At 60.8% G+C, this 24,639-nt stretch overlaps 1 protein-coding gene across 14 annotated transcripts; it reads left to right on the plus strand.

Annotated features, from left to right (window-relative positions):
- Window positions 1-98: 98 nt before the first annotated feature.
- On the plus strand, window positions 99-24,639 carry UNC13A (unc-13 homolog A). Of its 14 annotated transcripts, XM_085517532.1 has the most exons (45): window positions 99-191; window positions 2,859-2,888; window positions 3,088-3,187; window positions 3,427-3,544; window positions 3,757-3,880; window positions 3,969-4,042; window positions 4,127-4,181; window positions 4,291-4,326; window positions 4,420-4,630; window positions 4,981-5,106; window positions 6,408-6,974; window positions 7,978-8,071; window positions 8,752-8,801; window positions 9,574-9,667; window positions 10,482-10,553; window positions 10,691-10,910; window positions 11,054-11,281; window positions 11,637-11,778; window positions 11,887-12,056; window positions 12,248-12,363; window positions 12,447-12,610; window positions 12,745-12,907; window positions 14,392-14,460; window positions 14,556-14,645; window positions 14,725-14,859; window positions 15,003-15,136; window positions 15,345-15,430; window positions 15,593-15,719; window positions 15,798-15,894; window positions 15,984-16,127; window positions 16,288-16,371; window positions 16,548-16,625; window positions 16,829-16,917; window positions 17,004-17,156; window positions 17,325-17,448; window positions 18,633-18,638; window positions 20,032-20,070; window positions 20,641-20,670; window positions 21,494-21,550; window positions 21,636-21,716; window positions 21,802-21,949; window positions 22,367-22,423; window positions 23,343-23,435; window positions 23,511-23,670; window positions 24,119-24,639. In XM_085517532.1, the coding sequence occupies exons 1-45, from the start codon at window positions 170-172 to the stop codon at window positions 24,405-24,407; spliced, it is 5,346 nt and encodes a 1,781-aa protein (XP_085373658.1). In that variant the 5' UTR covers window positions 99-169; the 3' UTR covers window positions 24,408-24,639. The 14 variants fall into 14 exon arrangements, with proteins under 14 accessions (XP_085373658.1, XP_085373644.1, XP_085373645.1 ...); XM_085517518.1 differs by lacking the exons at window positions 9,574-9,667; window positions 18,633-18,638 and adding an exon at window positions 9,346-9,424; XM_085517519.1 differs by lacking the exons at window positions 9,574-9,667; window positions 18,633-18,638 and adding an exon at window positions 9,346-9,424 and having other exon boundaries at window positions 12,745-12,895.

The following is a 24,639-nucleotide window of genomic DNA, read 5'->3' on the forward strand; positions in this document are numbered from 1 at the left end:
ACCTTGTATCCCCCCCCCCCCCAATTTCGGTCTCTTTAAGCCCCGGGGGCGGGCGATGGGGGGGGGGGGGGGGGCACTGACGTCACGGGCGCTGTCCGTGGTGCTGAAGGAAATGGCCGCCCCATAGCGCCGGGGCGGGACGCGCTCCGTGCGGAGCCGTGGGGAGATCATGTCGCTGCTCTGCGTCGGAGGTACGGCAAAATGGGGGGGGGGACACGGGATACAGACACACACACACGGCAAGGAGAGCCCCCCCTCGGCAGAGGAACCCCTGACCAGCAGCAGCACCCCCCGCCGGGGGGAGGAGATCGGGGATTTTTTTCCCGTGGGGGGGGGGGGTGGAAGAGCTGCTCCATTCATAAAAATGAGGGGTTTTGTGAATGGAGCGGGACTTAAGGGGGGGGGGGAGGAAATGGGGGGGGGGTTGGGGGGGCCGCGCCCTGGTGCGATGTGGGGGTGCTGCGGTTCGGCTCAATGTGTCGGTGCTGGGAAGGGAGGGGGGGGTTGAGCCCTAAATGCAATCCTATAGCTGTGTGCCCCCCCCGCCCCAAAATAGCCCCATCCCCGCGGGTATCCCCAGATCAAACGGATCCCCCACTATTTCCACCCCCCAAACCTCATATCCCCACCCCCCCCACCCCATCTCCATCCCCAACCACCCCCACACCAAACACATCGACCCCCCCATTCCCAACCCCCCCACTCCCCACATCTCCCCCCGTTATCCTCTCTCCCATTCCCAACACTCCCAACCCCCCCCACCCCATCCATCCCCAAATCCCCCCATCTTTCCCCAAACATCCTCCAAACACCCCAATAACACCCCATCCCTAATTGCACTAATTGCACTCTCCCAATTAACCCATCCCCACATTCCCAGCCCCCCACCCCCAACCTCCCACCCATCCCCACCCCCCCGAAACATCCCCCTCCCAAGCATCCCCCATCCATCCCCACATCCCTTTATCTCCCCCCAAAGCCCCAATTCCCCCACGTGCTCTCCATCCCAATCACACCCCCATCCCCTTCTCCCCCAGCGACCCCCCCCCAGCCCCTCATTCCCTCTCATTCCTTGTGCACCACTGCAGAGTGGGCAACGAGCCCAGTGATGCTGGGGGGGGGGCTGGGTTAGGGTCAGGTGCTGATGGGGGCCTAATTGGGGGTGTCACTGACCCAAACTGGGAGGAACTGGGAATGGGGGGGGGACGACGATGACACACAGAGTCTGGGATTCCCTCCCAGTTCCAATCAGGGTGGTGACATCTGGGAGGAGGAGGGTGACGAGTGGCAGCCCCCGCACTGCGATTCGTGTCACCCTATTTCTGGGGCCACGGGGGTGGAAGTGCCACGTCCCCACATGGCTGTGCCCCCCCACCCCCCCCCCTCCAAGGGTCCCTTGCCTTTCCCAAGGGGCTGAATCACCCACAGCAGCACCCAAGGGTTGGGGGGGGGGGGGTGACCTGGTGACAGTCACCAAAAGGAGCAGGGTGGTGTCCATAGATGGAAAGATAGACAGGAGGGGGGGAGACAGATGGACAGATGGACAGCAGGGGGGCAGATATGAGCAGGGAGATGGGGGTGTGGGAAGGGGGTGGATGGACAGAGGGACAGGGGGATGGATGGGCTGACAGTGAGTGAATGGGTGGGCTGAGGGATGGGTGGGTGGGTGGATACACTGGCAGAAAGCTGAATGGGCAGATGGACAGAGGGGTGGACAGACAGACAGACAGGCCCAGCCTGGTGTCCATCCCATTGCCCACCCACTCCGTCCGTCCTGCCTCAGTTTCCCCACTGCCAAACACCCCAAAAGTCTGACCCCGCTCTGGGGGTCCCCATCTCCCACTCATGGCCCCTCCATCCCCATCCCCCCCTCCCCCCCCACAGCACTGTGGCCAAATCGTGCCCAATCTGCACACCCCAGACTCAGCCCCCCGTTGTGCCTCTGGGGACACGTGGGGGGGGTCCATGCAGCCACAGATGGTGGCAGCGGGACACGTCCCCATTGCTGATGGCAGCCAGCAGAGCCACGTGTCCTCACTGATGGTTTGCTCCCATCGGGTATTTCTGGAGCTTTTCCTTCCTCTGCTCTCCCGGTTCATAGGCAGCGGATGGTCCAGGCCGCGGATCAGCATCCCAGTGAGATCCCAATGGGGATCCCAATCATTTCCCTCGTAGTGTCCCCTTCCTCCCCCCCCCTCCAGGCTGTGTGTGCCACGTCGTGCCACATCCGCTGCCCCCTTCCCTGTGCCACGTCCCCTCAGACACGTGTCCCCTGTCTCCTGTCCCCTGCGGTGCCGGCACGTCACCGAAATCAAATTCCCTTTTGCTATCGCCAGGGCTATTTTCATCCCTCCTCGGTCACGTTGATTCCAACCCCCCCCCCCCCCATCCCTGGCACCGGCGTCATTCCCCTGTTCTGCGGGTGCTGTGTCATCCCTGCCCATCTCATCCCCTTATGGCAGCTCTGGGGACACCGATGGGGACCCCCGTGGGACGCTGCTGCCTCCTCCACCCCAATGCGGGCACCCAGTCACCCTAAACCACCCCAAAATGGCCATGGGGTTCCCCCTGCGGGACCAGCCCCAGTGCAAGGGATGCACAAAGGGTGCTGGAGGGGGGGGGGCTGCACTGCCCTTCTATTGTTGCATCCACCCCATCCTCCAATTGGGTCCATTTCCCCACCTGGACCCAATTTTGGAAGGGGGTGAGGCGCTGTGAGCAGGGGAAAGCTGTTCACTATGGGTCGCTATCCCATATGGGTTGTTTATTCGTGGGAGAGGTCAGACCTGGGGACCCCTCACTGTACCCTCGGCCCCCACCTGAGCTGATCCCATCCTTCTCTCTCTCTGTCCCTGCAGTTAAAAAGGCCAAATTCGACGGGCCTCAAGGTGAGTGGGCACCGGGGGGTGGGGGGAGGCAAGGGGACCCCTGGCTCAGTATTACTCAGGGGGCATCACCAGGATTGTGTGGGGTGGAATGGACAGAGATAGGGGATCCCTGGGTAGGACCTTGGGGGGGGGTCACAGGGGGTGTGTGGGCCGGGGGGGGTACAGGGGGGTCCCTTCATCCCCTGCTGTGCTCCTGCAGAGAAGTTCAACACCTACGTGACGCTGAAGGTGCAGAATGTCAAAAGTACCACCATCGCAGTGCGGGGCAACCTGCCCGCCTGGGAGCAGGACTTCATGTTGTGAGTGCGCCCACCCCAAAAGGGGCCCCCACCCCACTGTGAACCCTGTATGGACCTCGTGATCCCCCCACCCCTGCTGCTACCTGCATCATCCCCATCGGGACCCTGGGATCCCCCCACCCCACTGCTCCCTTCATCCCTGGGGTCCCTCCATCTCTGCTGCTCCCTCTGACCCCAGCCCCAGCTGCACCCTGGGGGACAGAGGGGCAGATGACCCCAATTTCTCCCCCATCCCATAGCGAGATCAACCGCCTGGACCTGGGCCTGACAGTGGAGGTGTGGAACAAGGGCCTGATTTGGGACACCATGGTGGGGACGGTGTGGATCCCATTGCGCACCATCCGACAGTCCAATGAGGTAGGACCCCCCCCTCTGCCCCCCAGATACACCCCAAGGGACACGGGGACATGGGGACACCCCCCTGGGTGGCTTCCCCATCCCTGCATGGAGGTGGAACTCCTTGATTCGGGCTGCTCACAGGCTCTGCAGTGACACCCCACAGTGGACGCTTGGCTCACTTGTGTGCTGGGGGTGTCCCAGTGCCCCCCCTGAGCCCTCTTTTCCCACAGGAGGGTCCTGGGGAATGGCTGACTCTGGACTCGCAGGTTATTATGACCGACAATGAGATTTCAGGCACCAAGGACCCCACCTTCCACCGCATCCTCCTGGACACCCGCTTTGAGCTGCCGTTGGGTGGGTGCCCCGTCCTCACCCCAAACCTGCGGGGCCCATCCTGCCCCGGGGGGGTTCTGTGCACCTATGGGGGTCTCTGTCCTTGCAGACATCCCTGAGGAGGAGGCGAGGTATTGGGCGAAGAAGCTGGAGCAGCTCAATGCCATGCGGGACCAGGACGATGTAAGGGGGGGGTCCCAGCAAAGGGGTTGGGCTGGGCTGGGGGGGCTGCAGTCAGCCCTCATGTCCTTGTCCCCCCCCCCCCAGTACGCCTTCCAGGAGGAGCAGGAGAAGCCTCTGCCCGTGCACGGCTCCCAGTGCTGTAAGTCCCAGGCACTGTCCCCAACCCACCTTGGTGCCACCACACCGGGCAGGAGCAGCTCCTGGTGCTGCCCCCCTCCCCCCTGACCCCCCGACCCTTTCCTTTGTAGGCAACTGGAATTATTTCGGCTGGGGAGAGCAGCAGAGTGAGTATCCCCACCCCCCCCACACACACATATGGGGACGCACTGGGGGTGGTTTTGGGGTGTCCCCATCCCGCTCATGGCATCCCCCTGCAGACGATGATCCCGACAGCACGGTGGATGACCGGGATAGCGATTACCGCAGCGAGACCAGCAACAGCATCCCCCCCCCCTACTACACCACCTCGCAGCCCAACGCCTCGGTGCACCAATACCCCATGCGGCACCAGCAGCAGAGCTCCCGCGACTCCTACACCGACTCCATGCAGAGCTACGAGATGGATTACTCCGACCAGCGGCCCATCAGGTAGCCCTGGCAGCCAGCAGCCCCCTCCCCGCCCCCCCGGCCCCCTCTGCTCCCACCCTGAGGTCAGCGGGGTGGCAGAGGGAAATCACACTTGGCCGAGAGGTGAGGAAGAGGAGGGTGGCAGCCCTGAGCCTCTCCTCATTGCCGGAGATGGATGGAGGAGTTTTCAAGCTCTTTGGGCTCCAACCCCCCCCATCTGTGGCCACCTCCGACCCCAAACCCAGGGAAAGAGGGGCCGAGCATTGCGGTCACAGCACACGGAGCCTCCAAGGCAGCATCCCCAGCTGACAGCGCGGTGCCGGGCGGTGCTGGGGCTTCTCTGACCATCCTCTTCCTCTCCTCCCCGGCAGACGCTACGGTAGCGTAGATTCTGCCCCAAACGGGCGCAGCGACGCTGAGTCCGTGTCCGCGTCCAGCAGGCGGACCAGCCGCCAGCCTTCCCTTGAGAGCAGGCGGTCCTTAGACCTATCGGATAGGTGGGTCGTTACCGCATCGTGTGCCGTGTGCCGTCCTCGCTGAGTGCTGTGGTCGCTCCTTGCAGCCGCGGTGAGGCCAACACCAGTCCCGGCAAGGGAGGCTTCGCCCCGCAGAACCGGAGCGGAGTGAGGACGTTCGGAGGGTTTTGGGTTCTGCCCCTTTTTGCTGCTCTTTGCTGGCGCTGGGGCTGAACACGCGCCGCGCTGCCACTTGCTCCCCATGGTGGTGATGCGGGGATACCAGAGCTCCCCCTGCACCTTTTGAGACCCCCAGGGTCAGGATCAGGCCAGGCACGAGCCGTGTCTCCTGCTCTCCCTGCCCCAACCCCCTCCCCAAGGAACCTGGATGTCCTGCACCCCTGGGTGTCCCCAGCCCCCCCTCCCGGTGCCCCATCCCCTGCTCCCCCCATTCCCTCCCTGTGCCCCCCTCGCCCACACCGAGCCCTGGCTGGAGACGTGGTGTCGGCCTCTTCCTATGGCGTGTCCCTGTCCCTGTCCTGTCTGCATGTGTGCTTATGTGAGTCCCCAGAGCCACGTGGAAACAGGGACACCCCACCCCCAGGAGCACTCAGGGTGCAAGGAGCCCCCCTGACCAACTGCACTCATGGGTGCAGGTAGCAGTGAGAGCAGGGTGCTGGTTAGGGGGCAGCGGGGAGGGGAGGTGAGAAGGCTTTGGCCCCATAGAAAGAGCAAAGGGAGATCCCCAAAGCAAAGGGATGATTGGTCCATACAAAGGGGGTGCCCTTGGAGAGGGGGTGCCCATGGAAAGAGGATGCTCTAAGAGAGGAGATGCTGTTGGAGAAGAAGGGTGTCCATAGGGAGGGGGTGTCCACAGAAAGGGGGGTGCACTGGGAGAGGGAGTGCCCTTGGAGAAGGGCTGCTCCTGGTGAGACGTCCATAGGAAGGAGCACACTTGGAGCTGCACTTAGAGTGGTGGTGCCCATGGATCTGGGGCAACTATGACGGGTGCAGGAGAACCAGCCCATTGGGTTTGGGGTTAGGGGCCAGATTAGGAGGATGGATCTGGCTGTGTGTACCCACATGGCCATGCTGTGCCCCAACCCATGGCAGGGACAAGCTGAAGGGACAGTCAGGAAGATCTGGGTCACCCCAGCACCCAAACTGGGGTCTGTGTCTTCGTCTGCCGGTGCAAGGAGCCCAGTGCCCATCCAGGACCACATCCTGGTGGGACCCCCCTCCATGCCAGCCTCATCCACCCCCTTGGGACTGAGGGGACACAGGGCAGGCGGTGCCACGGCACGGACCCACGGGAACCCTGTCCTTGTCCCCTCACCCCACAGCCCCACGGGGAGCAGCCGCTACGCCTCGTCGGCAGAGCTGAGCCAAGGCAGCTCCCAGCTGAGCGAGGACTTTGAGAATGAGAGTCTGCGGGACTCAGAGCTGGACGAGAGGGACGGCGACTCCTACCACTCCTGCCACAGCTCCGTCAGCTACCGCAAGGACTCACCGCGCTGGGAGGAGGATGAGGATGATGACCTCTACCTGGAGGAGGAGGAGGAGGAGGAGTTCAATGAGGACTATAGTGAGAATGAGGAGGATTACCCCAAGGAGGAAGAGGAGGAGGAGGAGGAGGAAGAGCTGCGGGAGCCGGGTGCCTATGAAGCCCCTGAGCGCGACACTTATCCCACAGCACAGAAAGCACAGCAGCAGCAACAGGTCCCGCAGGTGAAGCCACAGCAGCAGGAAAGGAAAGAGGAGAAGAAAGAGGAGAGGAAGGAAGAGAGGAAGGAGGAGAGGAAGGAGGAGCAGGATACGTCTGCCCCACAGGAGACCCTGGAGATGCAGAAAGATGAAGCTCCCGTGCAGGAGCCAGTACCTGAAGCTGAGCCCCCTAAACAGGATGAGAGGTAGGAGGGGGGTTTGTGGCTGGGGATGCTCTGGTCCCATGACACAGCTCGGTGGTGGCCCTCGGTTCAGGTCTGCCTGCAGTGCCCATCTTGTGGGCAGCCCCATGTTGAGGATTCCCACAAACAGGGCTGAGGTCCTGCAGGGTCCCTGAACCCGTTTGGGCTCCATTCCCACTGCCACATCACCCCGGGCTCTGCGGGATCCTGGCAGGTTCAAAACGTTCCTCTCCTTTTCTTCCCCATCTGGATTTTACAAGAGAGGAGGAAAAGAACTGGAAGTCATCCCTGGGCAGGTGCTCCTGGCTCCAGCTGGTGGGAAATGCTTGAAGGACAGCCTGGCTCAGCAGATGGGCTTGGAACTGGATGATATTTAACGTCCCTTCCAACCCAAACCATTCTGTGATTCTATAATCCCACGATTCTGTGGTTCCATGATTCTGTGACTCTATGACACCACGATCCCACGACTTTATGACTTTAACTCTATGACTTTATGACTCCTCTATGATTCCATAATTCTACAACAATTCTATCTATGACTCCATGATTCCGTGGTTCCTTGATTCTATGACTCCATGATACTGTGACTCTGCATTTCTGTGACTCCACGATTCCATGATTCCCTGTCTCCATGGTTCCATGACTCCATGGTTCTATGTCTCTATTACTCTGATTTCATGTTTCCATAACTCTATGACTCTTCTATGACTCCATGATTCCACAATTCCATTCCTGCTATTCCCAGAAGGATGAAGGCATGTAATCCATGTCTCCACTCCAGTCTCACTTTGCTCCAGGCTGGATCCTTCCATCTCCCCTGGGTGCCAAGTCAGGGTTACTCAAGGGAGAGGAGCCTCATCTTTTGCTTTGGACCCTCTGCCTTTGCAGAGCCAGAAAGCAGCATTTCCCATGGTCACATTTCCTCACAACCCATCGGGATCCCCACACCCCCCATGCCCAAACCCCATCACTGTGCAGGCAGTGACTGTCCATGTCCCCACAGGGAGCCGGTGGAAGCGGAGGTGCAGGACCCCAAAGCACGAGCCAAAGCCAACTGGCTGCGAGCCTTCAACAAGGTCTGCCTGCAGCTGCAGGAGGTGAGCACCCCACTGCCCGCCCCACACACACCCACACCCCGGGGGGCAGTGGGGACCCCACTGATGGCCCCATGGACAGCTGAGGACAGTCCCCATGTGTGCTGCATGCCAGTGCCACCCCGTCACCCCATCCCTGCATCACGCTGACACTTTTTTGTTCTGTTTTTAGACTCCATCCTCCATCTTTTCTTTTTGTTTTGGCTCTGGATCCCCCTCCCCACCGCTTCACTTTTCAGTTCTCCACCATCATGGCCCTTGTGCCCGCATCTCCCCTTCCCGCAGGGGAGGGCTGTAGGTAAGCACGTCCAATGGAACCGTGTGTGCCTTCCCCGTGTGCCCACGTGTGCAGGGACCACCCTATAAGGGAGGAACAATTGGCTTTTTCCTCCCTTTTTCCCCCCAGAAATCCTTCGGGGGTCCCTACACACGCCCCAATCCCCGCATTCTCCCCTGGATCCGCTGCTCCTTCCCAGTGATGCTCCCCAAACCTGCACTTGTGCACAGTGCATCCATCCCACCCGAATCCTACACTGAGCTTTGGGGGCCGGTTGGTTCCCCCTCCCCCTGCACACAGTGGTTGTTTGATGGCATTTTGTAGCCCCGTGCTTTCAGGACCAGCCTTTTGCCCACCATCCGGGTGATGAGTGCCACGTCTGTGACACCCACCCCCTGTTTTTCAGGCTCGTGGGGAAGGCGATGGAGAAGCCAAATCACTTTGGTTCAAAGGCGGGTGAGTACCTATGGGACGTGGGGCTGCCCCCATGGCAGCAGTGTTAGCGTTCTGGGGGGCTGGGAGGAGCCGTGGGGGACTGTCCCCCATGGGCTGGGGCCGGATTGTGGCTCTGGATGGCAGGATTTCAGGTTGGATGGCAGATTATCAGGTTGGATTCCCGGTTTTGGGTTTGGATATAGAGTTTTGGGGCTGTGTGGGGTTGGATGGCAGAACCTGGGGCTGGACGCTGGTCACTCGGTGCTTTGGAGATGTCCCCAGGCACTGCTCCTCCAGGACGACGAGGAGGTGAGTGTGTCAGGGCACAGAGCTCCCTCATCCCTCCTGCTACATGGTCCTGAGCGGGGCTCCCCAATTCCCGGGGTCCCCCAAGCAGTAAAAACCTGAACCCCAAGGGCTTCATTTCACTGCATCTCCCACCGCAGCACCAAAGGAAAACAGCTCGTCCCAGCAGCACCGTCAGCACACGCTGCTCCCAGCAGCACGGGGCTCCCTCCCTGCCTCAGTTTCCCCGTCTCCCCGCTGACTCTCGTCTCTCTTGCAGGCCTGGCGGCGGGCTGATCATTATAGACAGCATGCCGGATATTCGCAAGCGAAAGCCCATCCCTTTAGTTAGCGATTTGGTGAGGTTCCTCCTTTAACGCCTTGCGCCCCACAGCCGATGGCTTCGCACCCGCTGGACCGCGCCGCCCGCGCCCCCCGCCGCCTCTAACATGGCTTGTGTTCTCTGTTCTCTCTCCTCCAACCTGGCTTGGCCGCCCCTTGGCTGTAGGGGGGCGGCTGTAAGGTTTCTGCGCTGCATTAACAGCATGCCCGACATTAAGCCCGGACGCAAATCTCTCCCTCTAGTCAGCGATCTGGTGAGCGTGGGATGAAGGGGTTAAAGGGAGAGCGCCCTTGGGGGCGGCCGGACCTCTGCTCCTGGTGTGGGGGGGGGGGGGCTGGGGTGGCCTGGACCAGGAGGACGGCGCTGCCCACCCAAGGGTGCTTCCCTTTAACGGAGCTGCAGGGTCCCCACACTGAGGCATCAGTGTCATCTTGGCCCATGTCACGTAGCACAGACTTGTCCCCCATCCCCTCCTGTCCCACCACCCCATAGCTCAGGTGGTGCTACAGGTGCCATAGCGCTGCCTTTATGGACCCCGTGCTCCTGTCCCCATTGTCACCATGGGCTGTGCCATCCCTTCACTGGGACCTCAACCCAACCCCTATGTCCCCACACTGTCACTTCTCCAGTGACAAAAGGCACCAGTTTCAGCAAGCAAGAGCCCTTTGCACCCACCATTAGCTGCCCTTCACCAGCTCTCCCCACACTTTGTGCCCCCCCAGGGCATCCCCATGCCGTCCCCAGCCATGCCCCATCCCACCCTGCTGTCCCCCCGCACTGTCCCTGTCCCCAGCCCGCTTGGGGCGGCCGCTGATGCTTCTGCTGTGCTGTGTCAGTGCTGGGGTTTGGGGATGTTGAGTGGGGTGGGCAATGTGGGTGGGGATCAGCTGGTGGGCCGTGGCAGGTTTAGGGTTGGGGTTATGCTGTGATGGAGCTCCTAATGATGGATCTTTGTTCCCTGCTCACCCTGGCTGCCTGCAGGCGATGGTGAGTGCCCTGTTGGGGGTCTCAGGGGGTCTTGGATTTATGGAGAGGGGCTGTGCTGGACTGGTAACTCTGCTTCTTTTCTACAGTCCTTGGTCCAGTCCAGGAAAGCAGGAATCACATCTGCGTTGGCCTCCAGCACCTTGAACAATGAGGAGCTGGTAGGTGCTGGGAGGTGGCAGCAGTGGGGATGCAGTCAATGGGGTCGGGATGGCAGTGCCCACGTGGCCATCACTCCAACTCAGGCACGGTGCCATCTGCATGAGCTCTTCACCTTCTCTCTTCCCCTCTCGCCCAGAAAAATCATGTTTACAAGAAGACCCTGCAAGCCTTAGTCTACCCCATCTCCTGCACCACACCCCACAACTTCGAGGTGTGGACGGCCACCACCCCCACCTACTGCTACGAGTGTGAGGGGCTGCTGTGGGGCATCGCCCGGCAGGGCATGCGCTGTGCCGAGTGCGGAGTCAAGTGCCACGAGAAGTGCCAGGACCTGCTCAATGCCGACTGCCTGCAGAGTAAGCTGCTGGGGAGCACCCAGCCCACAGCAGGGGTCGATCTGGATGGGCTTTAATGTCCCCTCCAACCTAAGCTGTTCTATGATCTATGATGATTCTATGACCTGTGCCCCCCTGTGCCACCTGTCGCTTTCCCCCCCCAGGGGCAGCAGAGAAGAGCTCCAAGCACGGAGCTGAGGATCGCACGCAGAACATCATCATGGTGCTGAAGGACCGCATGAAGATCCGCGAGCGCAACAAGCCGGAGATCTTCGAGCTGATCCAGGAGGTGTTTGGGGTCACCAAAACCACCCACACGCAGCAGATGAAGGCGGTGAAGCAGAGCGTCCTGGATGGCACCTCCAAGTGGTCGGCCAAGATCAGCATCACGGGTACATCACCCCCATGGGGGCACTGCATCCCCGCTGCTCCCATCATGGGTCATCCCTGTGGGCACAGCTCTTGCTTCCCCTCACTGCATCCCCTCTAAGCTACAGCATTTGGGGTTAGAGTGGGGATACAACAGCTCCAGTCCTTGGAGGTGTCACCATCCCTGTGCATGAGGACACTGTGTGTCCCAGCTCCTCGTCCTGCAGGGCGGTTTTGGGGGATGCTGTTGTGTGCACAGCGTGGGGAGCTCAGCATGGCTGCAGCACTGACTTTGCTCTTTGTTTGTTCTCTCCTCTGTGCCACGTGTGGTTGGTGTGGATGGGTTGATGTGCTGCACTGTGCCGTGCCTTCCTGCAGTGGTTTGTGCCCAGGGCCTGCAAGCAAAGGATAAGACGGGCTCCAGTGACCCCTATGTGACCGTCCAGGTTGGGAAGACAAAAAAAAGGACTAAAACCATCTATGGAAACCTCAACCCGGTCTGGGAGGAGAACTTCCATTTGTGAGTTGTGTGGAAGCTGTCTGGGTCCATGGGAGCTGCAGCTGTCCCTGGGTTTGGGCAAACTGAGACACGTTTCCCCCCTCATCCTGGTGTCCCCCCCCCCCGCAGTGAGTGCCATAACTCCTCCGACCGCATCAAAGTCCGTGTCTGGGATGAGGACGATGACATCAAGTCCCGCGTCAAGCAGCGCTTCAAGAGGGAGTCCGACGACTTCCTGGGCCAAACCATCATCGAGGTGCGGACGCTGAGCGGGGAGATGGACGTCTGGTACAACCTGGGTGAGTGCTGTGCTGGGATGGAACCCTCACCCTGCTGTGAAGGCGTGGGGGATGCTGCCAAAAGTATCATTTCCTATTGGGATCGCAGGGAAACTGAGGCACAGAGAGGGGTCCCATTGTACCCTGGACCCTCTGCAATGGGGTGGTTTTGGGGCTGCTCTGGGTGCCTCATACTCTCTGTGTCCCCCTAGACAAGCGGACGGACAAGTCGGCCGTGTCAGGAGCCATCCGGCTGCACATCAGCGTGGAGATCAAGGGCGAGGAGAAGGTGGCCCCTTATCACGTGCAGTACACGTGTCTGCATGAGGTGAGCACCATGTGGCCCCCATCACCCACACCGTGCTGCCCCCAACCCCGGGGTGATAACGGGACCCTCGTTTGTGCCCCCAGAATCTTTTCCACTTTGTGACGGACTTACAAAACAACGGCGCGGTGAAGATCCCTGATGCCAAAGGGGACGATGCCTGGAAGGTTTACTTTGATGAGACAGCACAGGAGATTGTGGATGAGTTTGCCATGCGCTACGGGGTGGAATCCATCTACCAGGCCATGACGTGAGTCCTTTGCTGCCCTGCATCTTGCTGCCCTTTGCTGCCTGTGTGCACACATCCCCACATACCCCAAAGACCCCAAAGATCCCAATGTGTGCCCCCCAGACAAGCAGCATGGCTCCCACTTCTTCCCTCAGGCACTTTGCTTGCCTCTCCTCCAAATACATGTGCCCGGGGGTGCCTGCAGTGATGAGCACCCTCCTAGCCAACATCAATGCTTACTACGCCCACACCACCGCTTCCACCAACGTCTCCGCCTCCGACCGCTTTGCCGCTTCCAATTTCGGGGTAAGTCCGATGGTGCGTAAACACTCCTTCCTTCTTCTTCTCTCTTCTTTGGGGAGGGGGTGGGGGGCAAAAAGGGGGCGAATGCGGCCGTGCAAGGCAGCTCCCCACCCGATGGCGCAGGGCAGTGGGGATTCGGCATCGAAATTCATCCCTCTTTTGTGTTACGGGATGGAAATTTTCTGCTGGAGAAAGTCAAAATTTGCTCACAACGCTGGGTTGGGTTGAAGTGCCTTCACAGGGGTGGCAATGCAGTTCATAATGCCAGTGCCACATGGGAGCTTTGCACGGCCTCACGCGCACCGGGTGCCATCCCAAACCGCTGCAAACTCACCCAGCTGAGCCAGCACCCATGGGTGTCACACTGAGTTTGCTCCGGGGATGGGTGCACCCACGGGGACACGGGAGAGGAGGGGGCTGTGCTCCCACCCCAGATAGCCCTGCATCCCCCTATGCAGGCGCTATGGGGTCGGAGCCCAGCCTCGGTTAGGGCAAAGGGTAGCAAGAGCCGTGCGGCAGGAGGAGACCACACGAAAGAAAAAGAAAAACCACCTTTTTTTTGTCTTAACATGGAGGGTTTTAAAAACTTTGTTTCTTTCTCTTTTTTTAGAGAGCCTAAAGGTTGGGTCCTAAAGTGCCCGGCCGTGCCGCTTTATCCCCGAGCACCTGGCGGGTCCGATTTAAGCGCGCTGCAGCCGTTGGGTGCCGGGGACCGAGCGCGGCTCCGAAGGTTTGCAGGACAGCCCGGCCCTGGTGTGGCCAACAGGGGGGTGTCCAACCCCCCCAGCATAGGGGCACCCAAAGTGCTTCTCCATTTGGGGCAAAGCAGTTGCTTTACCTCCAGCTCAGATGCCGTATTTGCAGCCCGGTGTGGGCTGGCATCCCTTCACCCCATAGTTGGGAGGTGAATTTATGCCCTAAAGCCCCTCATCCCCAAAGGAACCCATCAGCCCGTGGTGTTACACCCATGCAGCCTGGACAGACCCGAAGGAGCCCCAGGAGCATCTGACTCCTGGGATCCCCCTTGATTTGTCTTGGAACAGCTCAACCTCGAAGCTGGAAATGCAGCACCCCACACTGCTCCCCCCACACTCTTTTTTTCTGCTCTCTTCGGGGTTGAACCACAGGGAGGAGCAATCCTACAACATGTTCCATGCTCTTCTCCGAGCCCAGGGAAGGCAGGGGTATCCCATCCTGCTCCAGCACACAGAGAGAGCTGAAGGGATGCAGGAGTGCATCCAGCACCGAGCGGTCCCCATCCGCACCCTGCCAGGACCACGTGTGCCTTGGAGCCACCAAGAGCTGCCAACGAGCCCCACAGAGCGTGGGCTGCCCCAACCACAGGGCTGGTGGAGGTGGGAGGGTCAGCGGGACACCAGGATGGAAGGATGACAGGACAGTAGGACAGAAATGAGAGGGCTGGGGAGGGGTGCAGCGGGGAGGGGGCGGCCACCACCTCCATCCCCACGTTCACCCGTCCCCGGGGCGTCTCTCTGCAGAAGGAACGCTTCGTCAAACTCCTCGACCAGCTGCACAACTCGCTGCGCATTGACCTCTCCATGTACCGGGTAAGGTGCTGCTGTGCCTCAGTTTCCCCACCCGGGCAATGGGGTCCACTCTCACCCCTCAGCGTGTGACCCTCCTCTCCTCTCCCCCCTGGCAGAACAACTTCCCTGCCAGCAGTCCTGAGCGGCTGCAGGATCTCAAGTCCACAGTGGACTTGCTGACCAGCATCACCTTTTTCCGGATGAAGGTATTTGCTCCTTCCACATCTGGCAGCTTTGGGGTGGGGGCTGCTGGCCCTGCTGCAGCCCTGCCACCATCCCACACAGGTCCAGGAGCTGCAGAGCCCACCTCGAGCCAGCCAGGTGGTGAAGGACTGTGTGAAGGCGTGCCTCAACTCCACCTACGAGTACATCTTCAACAACTGCCACGAGCTCTACAGCCGCGAGTACCAGACCGACCCGGTGCGTGGGACCCCAAATCCAGCCCTTCTCCTTCTTTTCTCCCAGTGATGCTCCCCCTGTGCTCCACCGCAGAGATGAACCCGATGGGGCCAATGGGTGAACAGTGGGTAACCAAAGCCTCCACTGCATCCCTGTTGCTCCAGAACAAGAAAGGTGAGGTGCCCCCCGAGGAGCAGGGGCCCAGCATCAAAAACCTGGATTTCTGGTCCAAGCTCATCACCCTGATCGTGTCCATTATTGAGGAGGACAAGAACTCCTACACACCCTGCCTGAACCAGTGAGTAACCATTGATTAATAGGAAAAGGGGCACTCAGGATCATGTGCCAACCAGGCTGAGTTTGGACATGGGGTGCAACACCCGTTCTACCAAGGGGAAAGCTGAGGCACGTGGGGTGAAGGCTGGGGTTGGCTCTCCAAGCTGCATGTGATGGACGGAGGCTGGAGTTCACCTCTCCAAGCCTTTGTGGGGTCCTTCCCACCCCAGGTTCCCCCAGGAGCTGAACGTGGGGAAGATCAGCGCCGAGGTGATGTGGAACCTCTTTGCCCAGGACATGAAGTACGCGATGGAGGGTGAGTGGCACCTCCAACAGCATGGCCACCCCCTCCTCAGCACCCCCATGATGCCCTCCCATCTCCCCTTCATTTTTGGAGTCACCCAACACCCCCCACACACACAACTCCCAGAGGTTTGGGGCTGGATGAGACCCCCCTGCTCTGATCTTCCCCACACAGAGCACGACAAGCATCGCCTGTGCAAGAGTGCGGACTACATGAACCTGCACTTCAAGGTGAAGTGGCTGTACAACGAGTACGTCACCGAGCTGCCCTCCTTCAAGAGCCGAGTCCCCGAATACCCTGCGTGAGTGCAGCTCCTGGGGGGGGGTAAGGATGGATGTGTGCCTCTGTGCTGGCTGTGCTCACTGTGCAACCATTGCAGATGGTTTGAGCCCTTTGTTATCCAATGGTTGGATGAGAATGAAGAAGTGTCGCGGGATTTCCTGCATGGGGCGTTGGAGCGCGATAAGAAGGATGGGGTAAGGTCAATGGGCACAGGATGCGATCCTGCTGTGTGCTCATGGGGACAGGAGCTCTCACCCCAATGGCCCCCATTCTCCCCCCCCAGTTCCAGCAGACGTCGGAGCACGCGCTCTTCTCCTGCTCCGTGGTGGATGTTTTCTCCCAGCTCAACCAGAGCTTTGAGATCATCAAGAAACTTGAGTGCCCTGACCCGCAGATTGTTGGGCACTACATGCGGAGGTTCGCCAAGGTGGGCACCTGGAAGGGGTCTCATATCCTCGACCCCAACCCTACTGTGCTGCTTGGCATTTCCCCACCACGACTCCTTCCCTAACCACCCCATGCTCGTGGGGTTCCATTGCCACTGTGGGGCTCACCTCTCCTTCTCTCCCTCCCTCCTCTGGGTGCAGACCATCAGCAATGTGCTGCTGCAATACGCCGAGATCATCTCCAAGGATTTCGCCTCCTACTGCTCCAAGGAGAAGGAGAAAGTGGTGATGTACCTCCCTCCTGCTCATGCTGTCCCCACACAGTGGCTGTCACTTTACTGTGGTCCCGAATACCCACATTCTCAGTCTCATTGTCATGGGGCTGCAGTGACTTTGTGGGGGGCTCCATGGGGTGTTGCAGCCATGAGCACTGGTGCTGACCCCAAATCCTGCCCCTACAGCCCTGCATCCTGATGAACAACATCCAGCAGCTCCGTGTCCAGCTGGAGAAGATGTTTGAAGCCATGGGGGGGAAGGAGGTGCGTAGTGGGGGTCTCAGGGCAGGGGGCACAGGGAGGGGATGGAGCTTTTCTCCATGGAGTGATCCCTGGTTCCTCATTCCTGCATGAGTCACCCTATGGCACCACACCAGACCTTGCCCAGGGATGAATGTGGGGCACACAGAGAGCCCCCAACGTTGGGCTGGGGGATCTGATGTCTGCCCCACATTGTCCCCCCCAAGCTGGACACAGAAGCCAGTGACATCCTAAAGGAGCTGCAGGTGAAGCTCAACAACGTCCTGGATGAGCTGAGCCGAGTGTTTGCCACCAGGTGAGGGGGTGTGGGGTCTGGGGATCATGGCCATGCTGGGGGTCCTATGGGGGAGAACTGACCCCTCTGGTCACTGCCATCCTCAGCTTCCAGCCCCACATTGAGGAGTGTGTCAAGCAGATGGGGGACATCCTGAGCCAGGTGAAGGGCACCGGGAATGTCCCCGCCAGCACCTGCAGCAGCGTGGCACAGGATGCTGACAACGTCCTGCAGCCCATCATGGACCTCCTGGACAGCAAGTGAGTGGGACCCCCATGTCCCCAATAGGGTTGGGATGGCCATGAGGTGACCTCCAGAACCTGTATCCCCAACTTTGAAGCATGGAAAGCCAATGGGGTTGTGTTGGCTGTTGATGGGGTGGCACTGGGCTGCCATGCAGGGATGTCAGCCCCTTTCCCACCCTGCAGCCTGACCCTCTTCGCCAAGATCTGTGAGAAGACGGTGCTGAAGCGAGTGCTGAAGGAGCTGTGGAAGCTGGTGATGAACACCATGGAGAAAACCATCGTGCTGCCGCCGCTCACCGACCAGACGGTGAGTGATGGGGGGGGATGGGGACACGGAGCTGCGGCCACGCAGGGCACTGCTGGATCCATGATGGGACACAGGAGCTGGTGGCCTCCACAGGTGTGTCCCCAGCTCATGGCTGGGGAAAGGACTGAGCAAGGAATGGCCACCTGAGATGTAAGGTTAGGGCAGGGGCAGGGGTTAGGGTTGGGACTGGGGTGGGGGATAGCATTGGGATTAGGGTTAGAGTTGGGATACAGGGTTAGGAATGGGGTTAGAGTTAGGGTTGGGGTTAGGGATTAGATTTAGATTTAGGGATTAGATTTAGGTTTGGGTTAGAGTTGGGACTGAAGTTAAGGGTTCTGTTTAGTGTCAGGTTTTAGGTATCTGGAGTGAGTTAAAGTTGGTGTTGGTGTTTGAGTCTGGTTGGCTCAATTGGAAGAACTTGGGACTCTTAACCCCAGGGCTGTTGGTTCTGGTTCCCCGCTGTTGGAATAGCACCTTCTTGCCATGGTGGCACCAGGAGGCATCCAGCCACGTCCTCCCATCCTCCCCTCCATGCCACGTCCTGGGAAAATGAATGTGGAAATGTTGGGGATAAAGGGGTCTTGCCATGGGGCTGGTACTGTTTGAATGGGGTGACACAGGGATGGGTGTGAAGCCCAGCAATGGTTCTTGCATGGAGAGGGAATATCTGCAGTCTCCGTGTCGCTGCATCTGTCCTCCCCACATCCAGCAACGTGGGGCCCGTGGGCAGGGCTGGGAATGTCCCCAATGGGGTGAGCCCAGGTTTTGTCACTGTCAGAGCTGGGATCTGACTCTCACCTGGAGCCACTTGTGTGGGGCTGTGGGGCTGTGTGCTGTGTCTGCTGCTGGCTCTGCCCCCATCCTGCTCCTTGTCCCCATGCTGGGCCCTACCCAGCCCAGCACACACTGCTCTGCCATGGGGCAGTGCCCGCTGTGCCATGGGGCGGTGACAGGGACGTGCAGACGGTTTGGAGCCCCTGTGGACAATGTTTGCCAGCCCTGGAAGTGTGGGGCTGAGTCCCCTCGGGCTGCATCCCCGCAGCAGCAGGGGAGGTGGGAGTGAGTGGGATGGGGCCGGGAGGACCATAGTGTGATGGGCCGGGGTCTGGCACCGCTCACATCCCATGGGGACACTCACGTCGTGGTTGTTCTCTCCACTTGCTCCGCTCGCCTCTCAATGGCAGATGATTGTAAGTACGGCGGCTCCGTGTCTGTCTGTCTGTCTGTCCGCTGTCTGTCGGTCCTGGCCTCGCCGGTTCCCGTCCCACGTGGCTGCCCGTGCTCTGCCCCCTCACTGCCCGCTTGGCACCGACCCGGTGGGGATTTGGGGTTGGGCAGATTCAGGGCACCTGGATTTGGACTCAGCGTGGAGATGGGATGGCAGCGGCAGCGCCACGGCTTTGGGGGCAGCCAAACTGACCCTGTCGTGTCGCTCTGTTTTGGGGTGGGACGGGGACACTGGCTGGGATCAGGGTGTGCAGGGCTGCTCTGCACCCCGCGGGCCTCAGTTTCCCCTTATGGTCCTGGCTGGGCTGTGGGCGCAGTGGGGCTGAGGGCAGAGTCATTCCCTGCCTGCAGTGAGGAGCAGCTGGGACACGAGGTGCTGGTCGGGAGGTTGGCAGGAGGCTCGATGCTCTGTGCTGGGCAGGAATGGGATCAGCGCTGCTCTGGTCTCTTGCACGGCTTGGACCCAATGGTTTCCTTCTGTCCTCTTCTGTTCTATCTGGGGCCATCCCTGTAGGACACAAAGCCCCCCTGCTCCCCCATTGCTCCTCAGTTTCCCCCCGATCACAACCCTCCCTGGTCGCCCTGCTTGACCCAGCCATGCTGCTCATTCCTCCTCCGACCCGGCGTCCCAGCAGGAACCAGTCCTCTATGAGTCCAGCATTCCCACTGGGCCAGTTGCTCATCAGACCAGCATCCAATAGAGACCAGTATCTCACTGCATGGGGCCAGTCCTCTATGAGCCTGACATCCCATGGGGACCCATCCCTCTGTGACTCAACATCCCAGCAGGGACCAGACCCCTGTGAGCCCAGTGGGGACCAGTTGCTCATCAGCCCACCCTCCCAGCAGGGACCGGTCCCCCGCAGGTCCAGTATCCCAACGCTGGGCTCAGTTCTCTGTTGGCACAACATCCAGCATCCCATAGAGACCGCTGTCCCACTAAGCCAGCATCTCCGCAGGGAACAGCTGCTCATCAGCCCAGCATCCCAGTGGGTCCAGTTCCCTGCTAACCCACCATCCCATGGGGACCGGCCCTCTCTGAGCCTGGTATCCCACAGTCACCAGCACCAGTCCTTCATTGACTCCGCATCCCAACAGGGACCAACCCCATGGGTCCAGCATCACGATGGGCACCAGTTCCCCATTGGTGCAACACCCAACATCCCAATGGGGACCAACTGACCCAGCATCCTGTGGGGACGGTCCCCACTGAGTCCCCTGGGGTCCTGCCCCCATCATCCCATCACCCCCATCCATCCTTTAGGAGCTCGGTGACGCCCTCACCTTACCCACATCCCTTCCACGTCCCATCCCACGCTGTCCCCAAATGCTCACCCTCTGACATTGCTTCTACAGGGCACGCTCTTGAGAAAACATGGCAAAGGGACAGAGAAGGTAAATAGCCCGTGGGCTCCGTGTGTGTCCTCGCCCCATGGCCGCCCCGGTGGCCCCGTTGTCACTGGGTTTGTCCGTGCTTCCTCTTGTCGTGCTGTCTGGATGTGGCGTGGTGTGGTGTGGCTCTGTGCCGTGTTGTCCCGGAGCTGTGCGGGATGGGGCACTGCCCCACGTCTGTGTTTGGTTTGGGGGGGGAAGGGAGGGTTGTGCCATGTTTATCCAGTGGGTGTAGGGCTTGGTGGGTTCAGGGCGCTGCAGGGATCTCATGGATCTCTGACCTCACCCCCAGCAGACCCCCATCCATGGGGTTCCTCCCCACATCCTGTGGTGCTCACATACCCCAAAACTGGGTGCCACAAAGAGCCGTGTTGGCACCACCACAGCTCCTGCCCCTGACATCTCCATGCTGTGACCCATAAAGGGCAGCATCTCCTGCCCCACATTGCCTCCGTGCATTCTTCCGTCCCGCAGTCCCATAGGTGGGGGGCACCGAGCCCACCCCATAGTGCTAAGACCTGGCACACTCACCACTGGGGCCCCCAGTAACTGTCCCTTGCTCTTCTTTTCCAGAGCAGGGTGAAGCTGCCCAGTCACACTGAAGTAAGGACACAGCTCGTCTCCTCCTGTCCTTGCCCCATGTGCTGTGGGGTGGGGGGGTCCCGCTCTGTACCGTGTCCCGCTGGGCTCCGTTTGAGTGACAGCTGCATCCCTATGGGGGGGACAGGGCCAGCAAGAGAAGGGTTAATGAGGCAGGAGTGGGCCACGAAGGGTTAATGAGGGCAGTAGGAAATAAAGGTATGGGGTGGTTTGTGGGGTTTCTTGTTGCTTGGGGGGGAATGGAGCTGCTGATGCTGGGGGGGAGCTGGTGGTCATGGCTCTGCCCCAGTTCGCCCCATTACACACCAGAATGGAGCCAGAGCTCAGCTTCTGTGGGGTGACCCCATGCTGTGGGGCTGCGCTCCTTGGGGTCGTGCTTTGTGTCCCCATGGTGGAGGTGGCACAATGTGGGGCAATGTGGGGACCACTGACACCCACCCGTGGTGTCCCCTGGGGGTGTCCCAGGGCCTGGAATCCCTGGGGCTGAGTGATGGGGTTGGGGTTGGGGATGGGGGGCAACCAGATGCACTATGGGGCACAGGGGGACTGATAGGTGCCAGCGCTGTCCCCAGACGTTGTCCCCTTGCCCCACTCTTGGGGGGCACAGAGCAGGAATCTGGGGTCACTGGTGCCAAAGTGCCGCCCTGCCCTGCTGTCCCCAAGCCCCATTGCTGTGCCGTGAGTGCTCAGCTCCTGGGGACACACAAAGGGCTCAGAGTCCATCTGAGTCTGGGGGCCGGGAGCTCCCATGCAGTGCCACCCCCACACCCCCACCCCACAACCCACCCACTCACTCTCTCCACCCCCTTCTCTCCACTCTCCGCAGGGCACACAGATGATCTTCAACGCAGCCAAGGAGCTGGGGCAGCTCTCCAAGCTGAAGGTGGGAGCTCTGGGGTCCCCTTTCACTGTGGGGGGAGGTGATGGCCCCACACATCCCCACACTGAGCTTCTGTCCCCCCCCTCAGGACCACATGGTGCGGGAGGAAGCCAAGAGCCTGACCCCCAAGCAGTGCGCAGTGGTGGAGCTGGCGCTGGACACCATCAAGGTGAGGACACTATGGGGCAGATGGGGACCGTCCCCATGGGAACACCACGCTCAGCCCCCCCTGCCCCACACCTGCCCCCCCACAGCAATACTTCCACGCTGGTGGTGTGGGGCTGAAGAAAACCTTCCTGGAGAAGAGCCCCGACCTGCAGTCGCTGCGCTACGCGCTGTCCCTGTACACACAGGCCACCGACCTGCTCATCAAAACCTTCGTGCAGACACAGACAGCACAAGGTACGACCCCCCCCACCCCCACATCCCACCCCCACCCCATAACCACACACCAACGGGGCCGGGGCGCGGGGATCCGTCGTGCTGTGGGTGTGGATGGTGCGGGCTGTCCCTGCTGTGTCTCTGTGGGTGAATGGGGCCGTGGGGAGCTCAGTGCCCCCAGTGCCAGGTCTGTCTGTGTGTCCCCCCCTCACACCAGGGCGTCCGTCCGTCCGTCTGTCCTGTGGGTCCCCCCAGCCCCCCTGGGTGCTCCGTGTTGCCGCAGTGTCGTCCTCCAGCGCTGATCTCTCTTTCTCTCTCTTTCTGTTCCTCCCCCCCCCCTCTTTTTGCTGTCCCCCCCTCCCCACACACGCTGTCTCCCTCCTCTCTCCGTCGCTCTGTGCTGTGTCTCCGTCCCTTTCTCTCTCTCCTCCCCAATAGTCCATGGTGGAAAAGGTGTTAGGTTTACCCTTAGTGAAGAGATTTATCCTGAGAAGGGTACGTGCACCGCTCACCCCCCAGCACCCCCCGCCTCCCCCCCAGATGTGCCCCCCTCAGCCTCACAGGGCCGCATCGGGCTGAACTGGGGGGAGTTTGGGGGCATTGACCCCTTCCTCATCCCCTCAGCCTGGGGTTGGGGTGTGAGCTCAGGGCAGCCCGGTGCTGCTGCGGGGGGGCACACACAACCCACGTCCCCCCACCCCGTTGCCATGAGGACCATTATCACCTCGAGGAATGAGCACAGCCTCCCCTATGGGCCCTGCTTGGCCTCTCGCACACCTTCAGGCTTCATTTTGGGGGGGGGGAGGTGGGGATGGGTCTGCACCCCCTGCTTGGCATCCCGCACTCAGACCCCCCCCCTCCATCGCTCCATTCTGGCTCAGCATGGCACTGCCCACGGGGACGGGGTGCCGGGTGGGGGACACATGGTTGTGCCCCCCCCTCATGCCATGCTGGAACACATGGGAACGTCCTCCTCCCGTTGAATGCCCGGAGCCTGCATTGCCCCCCACCCTCCTTCACCCATGGGTGCATGCACCGCTCAGGGTGGGGTGGGGTTCACAGGTCACAGAGTCCCCCCCGTTGTGGGGCAGCCCCATAACTGTGGTGGTGGCACAGGAGCACACTGAGCTGTCGTTACCACATCCCCTGACAGGGGGTCCCACTCCATCCCCCCCAGGCACTCTTGGGTGAGGAGGGGAAGGGGTTTGGGACCCACTGATGGGGAGGGGACAGCAGTGTCCCTGCTGCCAGCCCCAATGGTGGCTGCCCCCCCCATCTCCCCCTGGGGTCACATTGGGGCAAATGCTGCTGTCCCCTCGTCGCCTGCCCCACTGCGGTGGGCTTGGAGGGGGGCAGGGGACAAGAGGGGACAAGACCAAGGGCTGGGACTCATCCTGCCCCCTCGGCCACGCAGGATCCGGTGTGGAGGACCCCGTTGGGGAGGTGTCCATCCACGTGGAGCTCTTCACCCACCCCGGCACCAACGAACACAAAGTCACCGTGAAAGGTGGGTCTGGGTGGGTTGGGGGGGTGGTCTGGGGGCGTTGACACCCCACCAACCTCACATGCCCACATGGCACAGTGGTGGCTGCCAATGACCTGAAGTGGCAGACGTCGGGCATCTTCCGGCCCTTCATCGAGGTCAACATCATCGGCCCCCACCTGAGTGACAAGAAGAGGAAGTTTGCCACCAAGTCCAAGAACAACAGCTGGGCCCCCAAATACAACGAGAGCTTCCAGTTGTGAGTGGCACCTGAAGGGAGCAGGGCTGGGGGACAAGGGTGTGTTAAGGATATGGGGACACTGGGGAGGTGGGGATGATTGGGACATGAGACACTGGGGATAGAAGACATAGGGATGCTGAGGACATGGGACAGTGGGGATGGGATGGGATGGGATGGGATGGGATGGGATGGGATGGGATGGGATGGGAGGGATGCTGGAGTTTGGGGACAGTGGAGACATGGGGTCAATGTCAGTGGAGATATGGGGTCAATGTCAGTGACGACATGGCGGTGGTGGGGAGCTCAGGAGTCTGGGGATCCTGGGGACATGGGGACATGGGGACCGTGGGACATGGGGACCCTGCCAACAACAGGAACTGGGGAGAAATACAGCTTATGGGGGACACAGCGTTATCCCTGAGCCCCCCCCAGTGCCAACGCTGCCCGTCTCCCCCCCAACCCTCAGCACGCTGGGGACAGAGACGGGCCCCGAGTGCTACGAGCTGCAGGTGTGTGTGAAGGATTATTGCTTCGCCCGCGAGGATCGCACGGTGGGCATCGCCGTGATGCAGCTGCGGGACCTGGTGCAGCGGGGGGGCTGCGCCTGTTGGCTGCCCCTCGGCCGCCGCATCCACATGGACGACACGGGGCTGACGGTGCTGCGCATCCTGTCCCAGCGCAACAACGACGAGGTGGCCAAGGAGTTCGTCAAGCTCAAGTCCGACACGCGCTCGGCTGAGGAGGGCAGCACTTAAAGCCCACCCACCCCCACATCCCCACCACCTGCAGCCCTACAGCATCCCCCAGCCACGTATAAGCCATAAGAGAGGCCACATAAGAGAGGTGGCTCCTGCCTATGGGGAGGGGGATGTGGGGTGCAGAGCCGGACCCTCCCCCACACCCCGTTTCTCCTTTGGCCTCGAGAGAGCACAGAGAGTCACCATCCCACAGCCACGGGGCTATAGGGCTGCACCCCTAACTGGGCAA

This window comes from Coturnix japonica, chromosome 16 (assembly GCF_054131305.1).
Source record: "Coturnix japonica strain WE chromosome 16, WE-NBRP24, whole genome shotgun sequence".
NCBI lineage: Eukaryota > Metazoa > Chordata > Aves > Galliformes > Phasianidae > Coturnix > Coturnix japonica.